We start from the raw sequence: 12,954 nt of genomic DNA, 5'->3' as shown, positions 1-12,954 counted from the left end.
ACCCTGCGCCCTATGGGGAATCTCAGCAAGAAAACAGGTTCCACGGGCCAAAAAAGAGCACCTCCCCTAGGTTTCTCATTCAGCTTCTGGAACCCGAGAGTGTGAGCCTGATGTGAGCTTTGGCTGGGCTTATCTGGCCCTAGTGTAGAGGACTCACAACTGTGCTTTCCAAAATAGGTATTTATCATTTTTTCCCCTGCAGTGGAACAGCCAAAAAAATCGCTCTGTGATTACCCCAACATCTTCACTGAAAGAATGATATTAAGCAATAGGTTTGTGGGCTGCTCGGGACTCTGCCAAGAAGAATGTCTATCAATCTACCTCATCCACTAAAAAGAGGCACAACTTCTTGACAGAAGTCTAATTAATGCAGTAAACAGTTTAATCTGTAATCTGCAGGAAACAGAGAAAGAGAAGCTCCACAGAATGCCACTGCTTAACAGGAATAGGGTACCACACAGCTAGGCTCGGGAAAAAACAACATACCAGGAAGGTCATATACCCTTCAGTCACCACTGCTGGGGACTAGGCTGAGCTCTAGCAGCTTTTGTTTCTAGTTGCATTTGCTTCTTGGTGCTCAAGGCAAGTTTTGTGGGTGTCCAAGCTAAGATTTACTAGGCCTTCCTCCATCACTGGCCCTGGGCTACGTAGTCCTCCCTACACATGACCTGAATCTCCTCTTTAACCAACAGTGGTTATGGGAGTTGAAATGGGCAGTGTGTCCCAACAACAGAGGATGAACTGATGAACCAACAAGCCTGGGCAGCTGATCAAATCCATACCTTGACTGCTCCCTATTCTCCCTTAGTTGGTTTTATTTCTCTTTATAGCAGTTGCCACTACTTATTTTTGCTATTGTCTCCCCCTTCCTGCATGCATATAGACTTTATCAGTTTTGTTCATTGTTATATTCTCAGCGCCTAGACCAGTTCTAGGCACAGTAGGCACTGAAATATCTGTTAAATAAGTGAATAAACTCTCTCAACTAACAAAGGTATCTATTTAGCCAAGAGGTCCTAATTGTGCGAGGGTAGAGTCCTAATCACTGAATGTTCATTTGGACACAACCTTTCGGGAATTCAAAAGTATATTGTCTTCCGTTCTACCACATCTACATCCGACAGCTCAAAGGATGCTCACATACTTCTCCGACTTAAAGGTAACCGCAGAAAAAAGAAGTCTACTTAAACTTGTCCTAAAACCTATACTTGACCTTTTCCCACTAAGACGTCTGGTCACAGTGAGAATTAAACAGAGATTTTAAGAAGAGGTAATTTTATTTTAATACAACTATAAAGAAATACCTTCTAAGTCATAATAATTAAAAAATGGAAAAGCAACAGAGAAACATTGCAGGTGAGGAGATGGGAGGTCAAATTTAAGCCCCAGTTTGAATCCTGCTTTTCCAGAATATAAAACAGCATCTCTATAGCTGCACAGGCAGCAGCCCTGAAAAAATTCACATTCAGTGCCTGCAAACAAACGAGCCACAGAAAATACACAGGCTGAAGTCCTTCGGTGCAGCAGCAGCCAAGCTCTCGGCACCTGAGTCCAACAGCTCTATTCAGGGACACAACTCACCCCAGATATGTCTGCGACACGGTGGATAGGCACTTCCTTCTTGCTATGCAATCCTTTGCCATTCTTAATAGCTCTGTAAAAGAAAAACACCCCAATTAAAATACAAATCACATAGGGAAGGGGTAGGAGGGTGGGAAAGAGGGTGAGAAAAGAGGTCGTTCAAATGGGGGTCTATCACTCCACAAGTTACCCTGCACAGGGCTGTGTAGCCAGTCTCTGCAAGAGGATTTGGTGGAGGGAAACACAAGCTGGCTCTTCTAAACCCAGTTATCAGAACTTGGCTGCTAGTTTCAGCTAACAGTGTGCCTGGTAATCAGAGAGCTCCTGGAACTTGTTTCCAAATTAGAGGCATTGTTCCAGACACAAAAGAAGAACCAGTTGGAAGAGTACACTACTAAGAAACAGAAGTAATAATGTTTCTTTCTGTGTTTAATCACAGGAAACATTTAAAATGCAAAATATGTAGCTACTGTTCTAATTCTAATGGAAATAAGTTCTTCCCAGGTAAAAAGATAAGTTGCCCCAACTAAGCAATATTGGACGGAAAAGCTATTTAAAACTTAGAGGAAGAATTAGCAAAGGCTACATAACTGACATGAAACCTCCTTTTCAATTCGTCTCAGGCTGTAGTAACAGTGGATTTAGCAGGAGGCTCTGGACTCTGCCACACATCCAACCACTGTTGGCTTGCCCAGCCTCCCCACCTTTTATCCACCAATCCCTTTGAACGGTAACAGGGACGGTAACAGGGATGGAAGCCTGCGCATCACTGCGTATGATCACTCGTGTAACAGTGAAGGACTGGTGAGTAACACAGATGGGTAAATCACTAAGTCAGCGCACTGTTAGATAAGCCCATCCCGTGTCTGCCAGTCTGCAGAGGCTGCAGGGAACACTTCTGAGTTTAGAGAATAAAGAATAGAGATTTGGGAGTGTGCCCACTCTGTGGACTTGCCTTTATAGCACTTCTGAACTCCAGGGACAGTGAAAACTGCCCAGACCAGGGTCAACGTCAAACCCTCATGCTGGTGACCACACTTCTACATTCTTCCCACCCAAGTTCTCACTAAATAACCCGTAGTAGAAGACACTGCTCTGCGGAGGTTACTTTCGGTCCTAACTTTCTAAATCAGACTCACATAGGCCAAGTGAGGTGAACACGGCTCAGTGCACAAGTGGATCAGTCATATTTCTTTCATACCTGGGCCTGTACCACCCTCCCTTCACCCCTTCCTCTATCACTCAACTGATTTAAAATGCCTTCTGTTCAGAAACAACAAACAAATGCTTTCCTTACTATCTAGTTTTCATTCCAGGACAAGGGTAAGATATGAATGTAGAGATAACAAGAAAATAAAAAGAAAACAAACAGAAAACACTATGGTGTGAACTGCTAACTGACAAAAAGCACTTCCAAGTTCCTGGAATCACATGGCTCCCTCCTGAACTTGAATCAGGGCCTCGTCAGCTTTAGAAATGGCAAATCAATCAGATTCTTCCTTTTACAACTTAGTCCAGTGATTTATCATTCAGGGAGGCTGTGAATGATCATGGGCCAGGGCTGGCTCTCAAGGTCTGTCCCAGTCCCTTGGGATTTATAAGCTCATGGGAGAAGATGAGAGGGTGGTAGACATCAGAATCCCCGGGCTGGAAGCTGACACAGATCAAACTCTTCCACCTTCCAAAGTGCCACGGGTCACAACCTCTGCCGCCAGCAGGCTCTCCCTCTCCCACTCTGCCAGCGCAGACGGGAGGAGCAGCTGTGGGAGAACGAGGGGAGGCAGACAGGGCACAGCACCCCGACTGTAACTCACCCTCCTCCACGGCCAGGCCTGCGGAGCTCCTGCAGGTCCCTCTGGGGTGCAAACTGCCTACAGCCTTATCTCCTAACAACAAAAACAATTGAAATAAAGGCCCCTGCCCTATAAATAGACGGGCTCCCTGGAGAGCATGCCCCCACCCCCCAGCCTTCCTGGGCACCAGAGAGTGCCTCCTGGGATTTGAGGGAGGAACAGGGCTTGAGCAGTAAGTTAGGACACAGGTTCTTCAGGCAGAGGAAGTGAGGTGAGAAATTAAAATTCTGTGACCCTAAGTAGCTCTGTGCCGTAAGCAGAGATCCAGGACTTAACCAAGATTAACTATGCTACCCAAGGAGGAAAATAATACCCCAATCCAAAGAACACAATAACAGCATGTGTAAGACATTTAAAAACAAATAAACCAGAATTCTTTAAAATTAAGTCTTTAAAAAAAATAACTTTATGCTCTACTTTGTTCCTAAAATGGATATTATCAGACACATTTACATTCAGGCATTAATTATGGAAAAAACTTCAAAGACTTAATCTTTTCATACTTATGATTGCTAAATTAGATCAATTTCAGGTACATTCAAGAGGCAGCAAGAAAGTAGTATTATAACATCATATATAAACTGAGAAACAATCTTCATCGTTATTAACAAAATAGAGGCAAAACTGAAAGTTAGCAATTCATAAACACTAAGTACATATACATATAACGCCCACCTAGGAAGCACGCCATAACTTTTAGACAACATCAGGGTGGTTCATTCTTTTGCGAACGGGCACGAAATTTCTGGCACATCGTGATGTACCAGTCCATGGACTGGCAGTTGAAAACCATTGCTCTGGAGTGTACGTGGTACACTAGACCCAGGCTGCAAAATGTGAGGGCTGAGAAATTAGCTACATGGTATATAACCCAGCTTGGGTCTCCTTCCCGTGCTGGCGTTACTCTGGTTCTTGATCCCACACTGCTGTAGAAATGAGCCAGGTGAACCAGCCCAGAAAACCTCCCCCAGCCTGACACAAGGCTAATGTAATGCCACAGCAAGAGCTTTTCCTTAAGACAGGAAGGGGTAAGTACCCGGGGTAGAAATTCACGTGTGTATCTCAGAGGAAAGGAGCCAACACCAAGAGGGGCAGGCCTGCCACAGTTCTCTGCCAAAGGGAATGTAATATACATCTTTGTTCCAGGACTGAAAGGCAGGACATGACTGCCTCCTAACAGTTGTAGTGATGGTAAATAAAATCAAGATCCAGTTTCCGCTGCCTTGTCATTACTTCTCAGTGCCCCGCCCCCGGCATCTTATACAACCCAGCTTCTCTGGGATGAGTTTGGGAGCGCTCTCTTTGAAACATGGGAGGGTAGACAGCTTGTAGGTCTGCTTCCACTGATAACCTGCTCCACAGAGCAAGCCCAATACCCCCCTCCACATTCCCTGTCCCTGCAGGCTGCAACCACAGCTCAACATCCCTTTTCATTAGGCAAGGAATGAAACTCCTGACTTCTAAACTTCTCCTGCTGTGTCTGCTTAATAGCTGCTTTCTCACAAAGGCAGGCTGGTGCTGGGCCGGCCAGGAGAAAGGAAGCCGTGGGGCAGGCTGCCGCAGCTCCTCCCAGAACCTTCCCTCTCCAAGCAGCAGTGCAAAGATGGCAAGCCCCGGCAGTGTCAGTAACGCACAGAGCTCACCCAAGCCAGGGAAAGCGAGCATGCATCCACATTTACACAGAGGGGGAAAGGTAGGAAGAGAAATAAAAACTCAGTTTTCTAGGTTGCTTCTAGAAGCTTTTAGAAGCTACAGTGTGGGAACAGAATCCCATTCTAATCACTAGAAACACTCTTCTTTCTTTAAATGGCAAAGTTTAAAATTCTCACTCATGCCTGCCTCCCCACTAGATGATAAAACCATCAGCTGTTAAAACCAGATTACCCCCACTACCCAGCACAACAGGATTAGACTCTCAAAAGCTTTACGCAATGATATAGGGTTTGCTCTTAGGTTTTGGGGTCCCTTACTCAGACAAAAAAACCCTGCAGACCAATGCTCTCCAGGGTACCATTTACACATTAACAGTTCATATTGTGCCAACAGGCCAGGGCCTTAAACTCAACTCATTGATGGTAGGTTGTTATTCTGAACAAATATTTTTGTGTGATTACAAAGAAAGTCAAAGGACCTACAGTTAGATGCAACCTAACACCAACCATAAAATATCTAACACATCAGGAATTCATTTTATTTTCAATTATTTTTTTATTTATTGGTTTTAGCAAGGGAAGAAGGAAAGAGAGAGAGAGAGAGAGAGAGAGAGAGAGAGAGAGAAGGAGAGAGAGACAGGAACACTGAACTGTTCCTGTGTGTGCCCTAACTGGGGGTCGAACCAGCAACCTTTGCGCTTCAGGATGATGCTGTAACCAACAGAGCTCTTGCACCACAGAATTCTTTTTTTTTTTTTTTTAATTTCTATTTATTCATTTTAGAGAGGAGAGGAAGAGACAGAGGAGAGGAGAGACAGAAGGGGTGGAGGAGCTGGAAGCTTCAACTCCCATATGTGCCTTGACCAGGCAAGCCCAGGGTTTCGAACCGGCGACCTCAGCATTTCCAGGTCGACGCTTTATCCACTGCGCCACCACAGGTCAGGCCACACCACAGAATTCTTAACCTGGGGACATAGGTAAGCTTCACACTTAGAATGCTGGGAGTATCTATGACCTATCCTAAAATGTTAAAATAATATATGTGATTTTTTTCCCCCAACAGTTTCACAAACAGAAATACTTTCACATATAAAAGATAGTTAAAGAACATGTATATCATGTATATTTTAAGGTATTAAAGAATTTTGGGGGTAAAAAGATAGTTAAAGAAAAAAAGTGATGGGAAGCAGAAAGGGCTCACAACAGAAGTGAGCAGGGAATACAAGGCAGGGAAGCTGTGGGGCTGGGAGCATCAGGAGCCCCTGAACCATAATCTCCCTTAAACAATGCTTTCTTGGTAATGAAGACCCAAAACGTCCCTCAAGTCTGCTTCTTCCCCGCTGCCATCCAACACTTTCTTCCTTTCTGATTGTACTCACTGGGCTCTTCTGTAACCCTGCTGGGCCAGGCCCTCACCAATGTAGTCCAGAGAATATCAGGAATATTTTAACCAGATTCCCTCGATCCCGTCTGATTCTGCACACTACTCTGAGGCGACACTGTGCTCCACTGCCACGGGGCTTCTCATCAAAATCTATTTCATCATTGTGCTGCTGACTGCCACCCAAAACAAAGACCACCAGGCTATGACATCAGGTGGGAATTGTAATGCTTGGCTTTCCTGGGTCTCTTCCCAGCTTATATCATTACGTGGTTGCTACATCACTCCACTTAGGCCCATTTTCTCCAAGTCTCTACACAAAAGTTATTCATTAAGTGTGCCCTTCCAAGTCTAAAGTATAGAATAAAAAGAGCTATAACTTACCTGTAGCAACAACCTCATTACAATCATAACAGTTATCACATCAGAAATTCTTAACCTGGGGCCCTAGATAAGCCTCAGTTTGTATGCTGGGAGTATTTACAAATGACTTTGGAATGGTAGTGGAATTACATAAACATACATGTGGAGGCAGGGCAGGCTCTGTTCAGCATGTAATTATAAATTGCAACGTATTACTTTCAAAGTGCATCCTGTGTTAATCTTGCTCTCTATAGCTAGAATTCAGGCCCATTGAGGGTTAGGAATTTGTCCTCAATATTTGTTATTGTATTTAACACAGAGCTATGTTCACATAGTTATATAAATGCAAGGCCATCTAGTTCAATTACTGTGTGCCCAGTAAAGCTGAACAAATGCCTGGTGACTGACTAATGCAGAACGTGGAAAATATTTCAAACTGGAGAAACAGATAACACTGAGTGACTGCAGGGCAGGGGTGAGGCTTGCTGGCCAAGGGATGCACACTTTCAGGGTGCGAGCTCCAGTTCTAGGCATGCTGGTTTCACTACTCGGGATGGTACAGGGCACAAGAACTTAAAGCCTGGCCTCTGAACAGAAGCAGAAGTGCATCAAGAATGGAAGCATGGCATTCCTCCAGCAAGTCTCCTAGAGGCAGAGAAAATGGGCAGCGGCTGGGAACAAAGCTCTGAGCACCATAAACAGTAAACAGTAAACCAGAACAGCGTGGCAGGACTGTATGAAACTCCTGCTAGACCATACTGGAAAGGCTAAAAAGCAGAACAAAGAGTGAGTGACTCGCTCACCTCCTAAAGCACCTCTCACTGTTTCAGGTCACACTGATGAGCACAGAGCTGCAGCGTGAACCAAATACAGGTATCAGTGAAACACAGCAACAATAAGCAATCTGGGGGGGGGGGGGGGTCTCCCTACTGGCTCCTGGGCAGCTAGAGGAAGCGACAAGGTCCTGACATTCAGAAAATAAGATGCAGGGCAGGCACAGGTGCCGAATGGTAGGTGGGGGCGCTACAATTATGCAGCTGCACCTTCAATGAAATCAGAATTACTGATAAGAAAGACAGAAAAGACGGAGCGTATGCAGACTGGAAATGAGGAAATTGAGTCCTACAGTCAAGGGGAGGGGGGCAGACTAATGAGTCAGTAGGCATTATGAGGCAGTGAAGCAAATAACAAAGGACTCTAGGTCATCATTTCATCTAAAATTAATATAAGAAGAAATGAAGACACATGGTATTGTGCCTGGTATGACAACTGACTTGCAGCGCTTAGTAAGAAGAGGAAAAGCTAGGAGCTTTGCGCCAGAGAACCCCCAGAGACGTCCCAGGGCTGGTCTGATGGGAAACACCAGCAAACAGAGACACGGGCCCAATCAGGACCTGGGACTATAAATTCTGAGTAGAAAAGGTCAACATCAGCCTAAAGTCTCCAAGAGAGGACAGGCCTCAGAAAGGGGTGATCAGATGCAATGACAGCTTAGGAGTACCTCCGTGACATTGGTTTTATTATTTTTAGTGTCTAGATTGCAGAGGCAATAAGTGGCCATCAAAAAAAAAATTTGGTATAACCATGATCCATAATTCTATTCCAAGATAAGCATCATTAACATAATTTCTAAGTGCTTATACACACATGCTCACCTACTTACATGTAAGAAAAATGTGGGAAAAGTTTGGCAGTACCCCCCCTCCAAAACAATAACTAAATGAATACTTCCCTTTGTTCATTTTCTACATAATTTTTAACAGATGCACATATAGCCATCATATGGATACAGGCTCTTAATTAAATCAATTTTCTATTGCTAGTTATTTATGTGAATATAATCTTGCAGTACCATAAATAATGCCATGAGAAGTTAAGAGGGAGGCAGAGGGAGAGAGTTAGGGAGAGGGGAGAGGGGAGAGGGGAGAGGGGAGAGGGGAGAGGGGAGAGGGGAGAGGAGGAGGAACAGGGAGCATCAACTTGTAGTAGTTGCTTCTCATATGTACCTTAACCAGGCAAGCCCAAGGTTTTGAACTGGTGTCCACAGCATTCTAGGTTGACCCTTTATCCACTGTCACACCACAGGTCAGGTGAGGAATAACTCTTAAATAAACTATTGGGTGCCTCACTAATTATTCCTTAGGACAGATTCACAGAAGTGTGACTGCTGTGTGACAGGAGAGCAAATCGCTATCCTGTTTCCATGTCCTGGTAGAACAGCCGTGCCTCATGCACTCTATCCGCGGAGAACCCTTTGATTCAGATGCTCCTTCCCACGCACCCCAGAAGCCCACTCGTCCACAATTATATTTGCAATTTTTTACTTGCTCCTCCAAATCCCTACTATACTATGTATTTTTGTTTTTATCCTCAGTGCACCTGAAAATATATTTGTTACTGTGATGCAAACAAATCAGAGAAAATTTTAATATGTCTTCTGACTTAAGTGAAAAGCAACAGACTTACTGTTTGGAAAATGGCTTTTCCAACATGAGCTACATTTACTGGACCTGCTGGGAAAGATTCATTACCATTCCCTAGCAATTTGGATCTCTGAATCTGATGAAGAGCAAAGGAATGGGAAGTAATCCATCTCAACTTCCGAGCCCAGAGCTGGAGGGGAAGTCAGGGGCAGCTTACAATAAAACAGAAAGGTATGAGGGAGTTTGCAAGAAATTTAGATGCAAAAAATCCTGCAAATAAAGAAAGCATGAAGTGGATTTCCCCTTTACCAGCAGCTATAAAATTCTGTTGGTGCATTGATGTATTAACGATTAATTATTCGAACTACAGTCCTGAGAGATTTCTAAGGCTTAGAGCAAAGTAGGCTATGGACATCTGTGATAGAGACTCAGCCCTCTGACCCACTCAGCCACCCCACACTGCAGATGAGCCCAATCAAGCAAGCACAGCAATCCTCAAGATGATTTCACATTAAATTAGCCAAGAGCTGCTGAAGGCTACTCAGAAGGAACTGAATTTAAAAGCCGTGAATGCAGAGCATGAGGAAGGCAATAGAGACAAGAGTCAAAGAGAATAAAGAGCTGTTTGACTGACTTGGTGGGAACAAAGATGGCTGTGACCACAGGGAGAGCATCACTAGGACAGCGACATTCAAAGAAATCCAAAGCTTGTCCCTTCCAAGCCTTGCCCTCTATTACTTACAACCATGATTATAACTAACTGCAGTAAGGTTATGAATCTGCCCTAAAAGGACATATATTTTGATCTGTGTTGTAGCCGGCAGGGTTGCTGAGGGCGCTGGTTCTCAGATCTGACTATGCATCAGGATCACCTGAAGGATGTGTTAAACAAAGAGATTGCAGGGACTCAGCTCCAGAGTTTCTGATTCAGTAGGTCTAGAGTGGGGGTTGGTTTGGAGGAACTTTAGAATTCACATTTCTAACAAGTGTCCAAGTGCCAATAACATTGTTGGACTGAGGACCATAATCTGAGAATGACTGCTTTAGAAAGTCAAGTTATAAGACATTCAAGAGTCAAGGGTCAAATGTTACCCCTCTATTGTTACAAATTACTTTGGATTAAAATTATATTCCCACTAGGATAATATCCAACTGTATTTATTTATTTTTACTTTTTAGAGATGAGAAGCATCAATTCTTAGTTGCGGCAGTTTAGTTGTTCAATGATTGCTTTCTCATTCGTGCCTTGACTGAGGGACTCCAGCCGAGCCAGTGAACCCTTGCTCAAGCCAGTGACCTTGGGCCTCAAGCCAGCGACCACTGGGCTCAAGGTGACGACCTAGGGGTTTCAAACCTGGGTCCTCATCGTCCCAGGTCAATGCTCTATCCACTGCGCCACCACCTGGTCAGGGTGAATTTTAAAATACATATTCAAACCTCAAATAATTAGGAGTTGTGTGAAAGAAGCAAAAGCCATTTAGCCTAGAGAACAGTGTGATGGAAGAGAATGGACAAGGTGCTCTGGACAGATAAAGGGTCGTAGCTGAACGGGAACAGGACAGGGCTGAGGGAGACTGACAAACCAAATTATCTAGGATGGTGACTCTAGAATGACTTCCTCTGAAGGGATATAAGTGCAGATTAATGAGTATAAAAAAAAATTAGAGCAAGTTCATTATTTGACCATGACCTGGCAGAACCACCCACAGCTTTGTATACAAAAGAAAAACCAAATGCGTTCCAACTTTATCCCACACCCCTCATACTGGCCATACGGTAAGTCTCACAGTTTGAGTTCTATCAGAAAGAACAGGGGTAGGAAGGGAAGAGAAGGGCAGGATGAGTGTGAACAGCTCCTCTTAACATCCTGAAGGAGAAAACTATTTGGAAATGGAGACGTTACACAGCTCTCCAGAAGAGGCCATTTGTGCTGTCTTAAATGCAGATTGATTACTGCTATTTGGATGTTGAGTGCATCATCTTTTCTGAAGAAAGGGAAAAGCTAAATTTCCCACATTCAGCTGTGTTGTCAAATCACTTCCCCACACCAGCTCTTTGAATACGTTTTCCTGTTATCACTGGCTCTTGCAATAGCTGATCTACCCTGCTCCCCAAGAGTGACACCCTCACCACTGACACATGCTGCACCCCAGCAGCAACCTTATGACCATGACACCTCACTGCAAGGCCCAGACGGAGTGGGCGGTGCACTTCCGGGCTAAAGAAGAAAGGAAACCATCAAGACACTGAAGAGAAAGAGCAGCCTCCCTCCTCAGCGCTGCTTCAACCTGCAGCCGTGGGAAGAGGGCAGAGATGACTCACCCAACTCCAGCTTCCTATGAAGCTTGGGCTGAAGACCCAACCGTGCCCGGTGCTACAGGAACCTACAACTACACAGAAGGACAGAGAAGAACTTCAAATCACCCTGGCCAGATAGCTCAGTTGGTTAAAGCCTTGTCCTGAAGCACAAAGGTTGCCTGTTCAATCCCTGGTCAGGACACCTACTGGAACAGATTGATGTTCCTGTCCCTCCCTCCCTCCCTCCCTCTCTCTCAGAAATCAGTAAAGTCAACATTAAAAAAAATTTTTTTAAAGAAAATCTTCAAATCAAAGCTGTTTTTAACAGTATTCAGGAGGAGCTAGTTTTATACAAAAAGAAATTTCACTTGTTGAGGTCATGAGATTGAAAGTGAGAAATCTTGGTTTATTTAAAGCTGTGTCATTAAACTGTTGAGAGGATAAGAGAGGCTGCATACGAGAGCTGAATTTCAGGGAGATGCTCTCATGGGGAAATTTAATAGAAATGAGAAATGGAATAAAAAAGATGTATGGCGGGCAGTGTTAACACAGACGGAGAAAAGAGGAGGGGCCAAGAAAACAGGTAAGAAAAGAAATAGGAAAAATAGCAATATCTAGAGGCACTATTACAGTTATTTAATGTCTGTCCCTTTGAGATTGCATGCTTTGTAAGGCTTGAGTCTATTACCTTTTTTCTTCTCTAGTATTATCCCCAATGCCTGGGCCCCAGGATCCACTCACAAAATGAGAATAAAGAAATGAAATGAATGCAAAGCTCTCACATGCTAAATAAACTAGCCTTGAATGACTGCTCCCAATAGAGAAATGATTTTTTTCCTTGCAGAACTGGTTAACTCGTGTAATCTATACATTGTGATAAACTATATAAGTTCTAAAATTTTAAAACACTCAAATTCAACGCCAATTTTCTCACTGCACTGGTACGCAGATGAAACTTGCTTATTAAGATATTGAACAAATCAGAATTGTGTCAAACCAATAGTCCTGAGCCCTTCCATTTAAAAATCCTCAAGTTGCCAGACCTGTGGTAGCGGAGTAGATAAAGTATCAACCTAGAATGCTGAGGTCGCTGGTTTGAAAGCCTAGGCTTGCCTAGTCAAGGCCCATATGAAAGTTGATGCTACCTGCTGCTTCCTTCTTCTCTCTCTCTCCGCTAAAATAAATAAATAAAATTTTAAAAAGAAAAGAATTCTCAAGTCAGAGGTTTTAACTTTGCAACAGAAAGTGCCAGTAAGTCTTCACATTATATTCATAACCAGTACTGGAAATGCCAGTTAAATGAAAGATTCAGAGAGAAAGAATTCTATCAAAAAGTTTTGCACTTATAAAGCAAAAGTTTTTTTTTTTTAAGCAAAAGTGGGATTTTTTTTAATCTTTTGAAA

General features: G+C 43.7%; 1 protein-coding gene across 1 annotated transcript in view; it reads right to left on the bottom strand.

The window, feature by feature from the left end:
* Positions 1 to 12,954, bottom strand: part of SND1 (staphylococcal nuclease and tudor domain containing 1) — a 444,392-nt gene that overhangs the window by 178,255 nt on the left and 253,183 nt on the right. The window contains exon 14 of the mRNA XM_066362596.1: positions 1,582 to 1,654. Coding sequence (XP_066218693.1) covers positions 1,582 to 1,654 — 73 coding nt within the window. The remainder of the gene's footprint in view (positions 1 to 1,581; positions 1,655 to 12,954) is intronic.

Source organism: Saccopteryx leptura, chromosome 2, assembly GCF_036850995.1.
Source record: "Saccopteryx leptura isolate mSacLep1 chromosome 2, mSacLep1_pri_phased_curated, whole genome shotgun sequence".
NCBI classification, from domain to species: Eukaryota; Metazoa; Chordata; class Mammalia; order Chiroptera; family Emballonuridae; genus Saccopteryx; species Saccopteryx leptura.
This window is presented reverse-complemented; position numbering and strand designations above follow the sequence as displayed.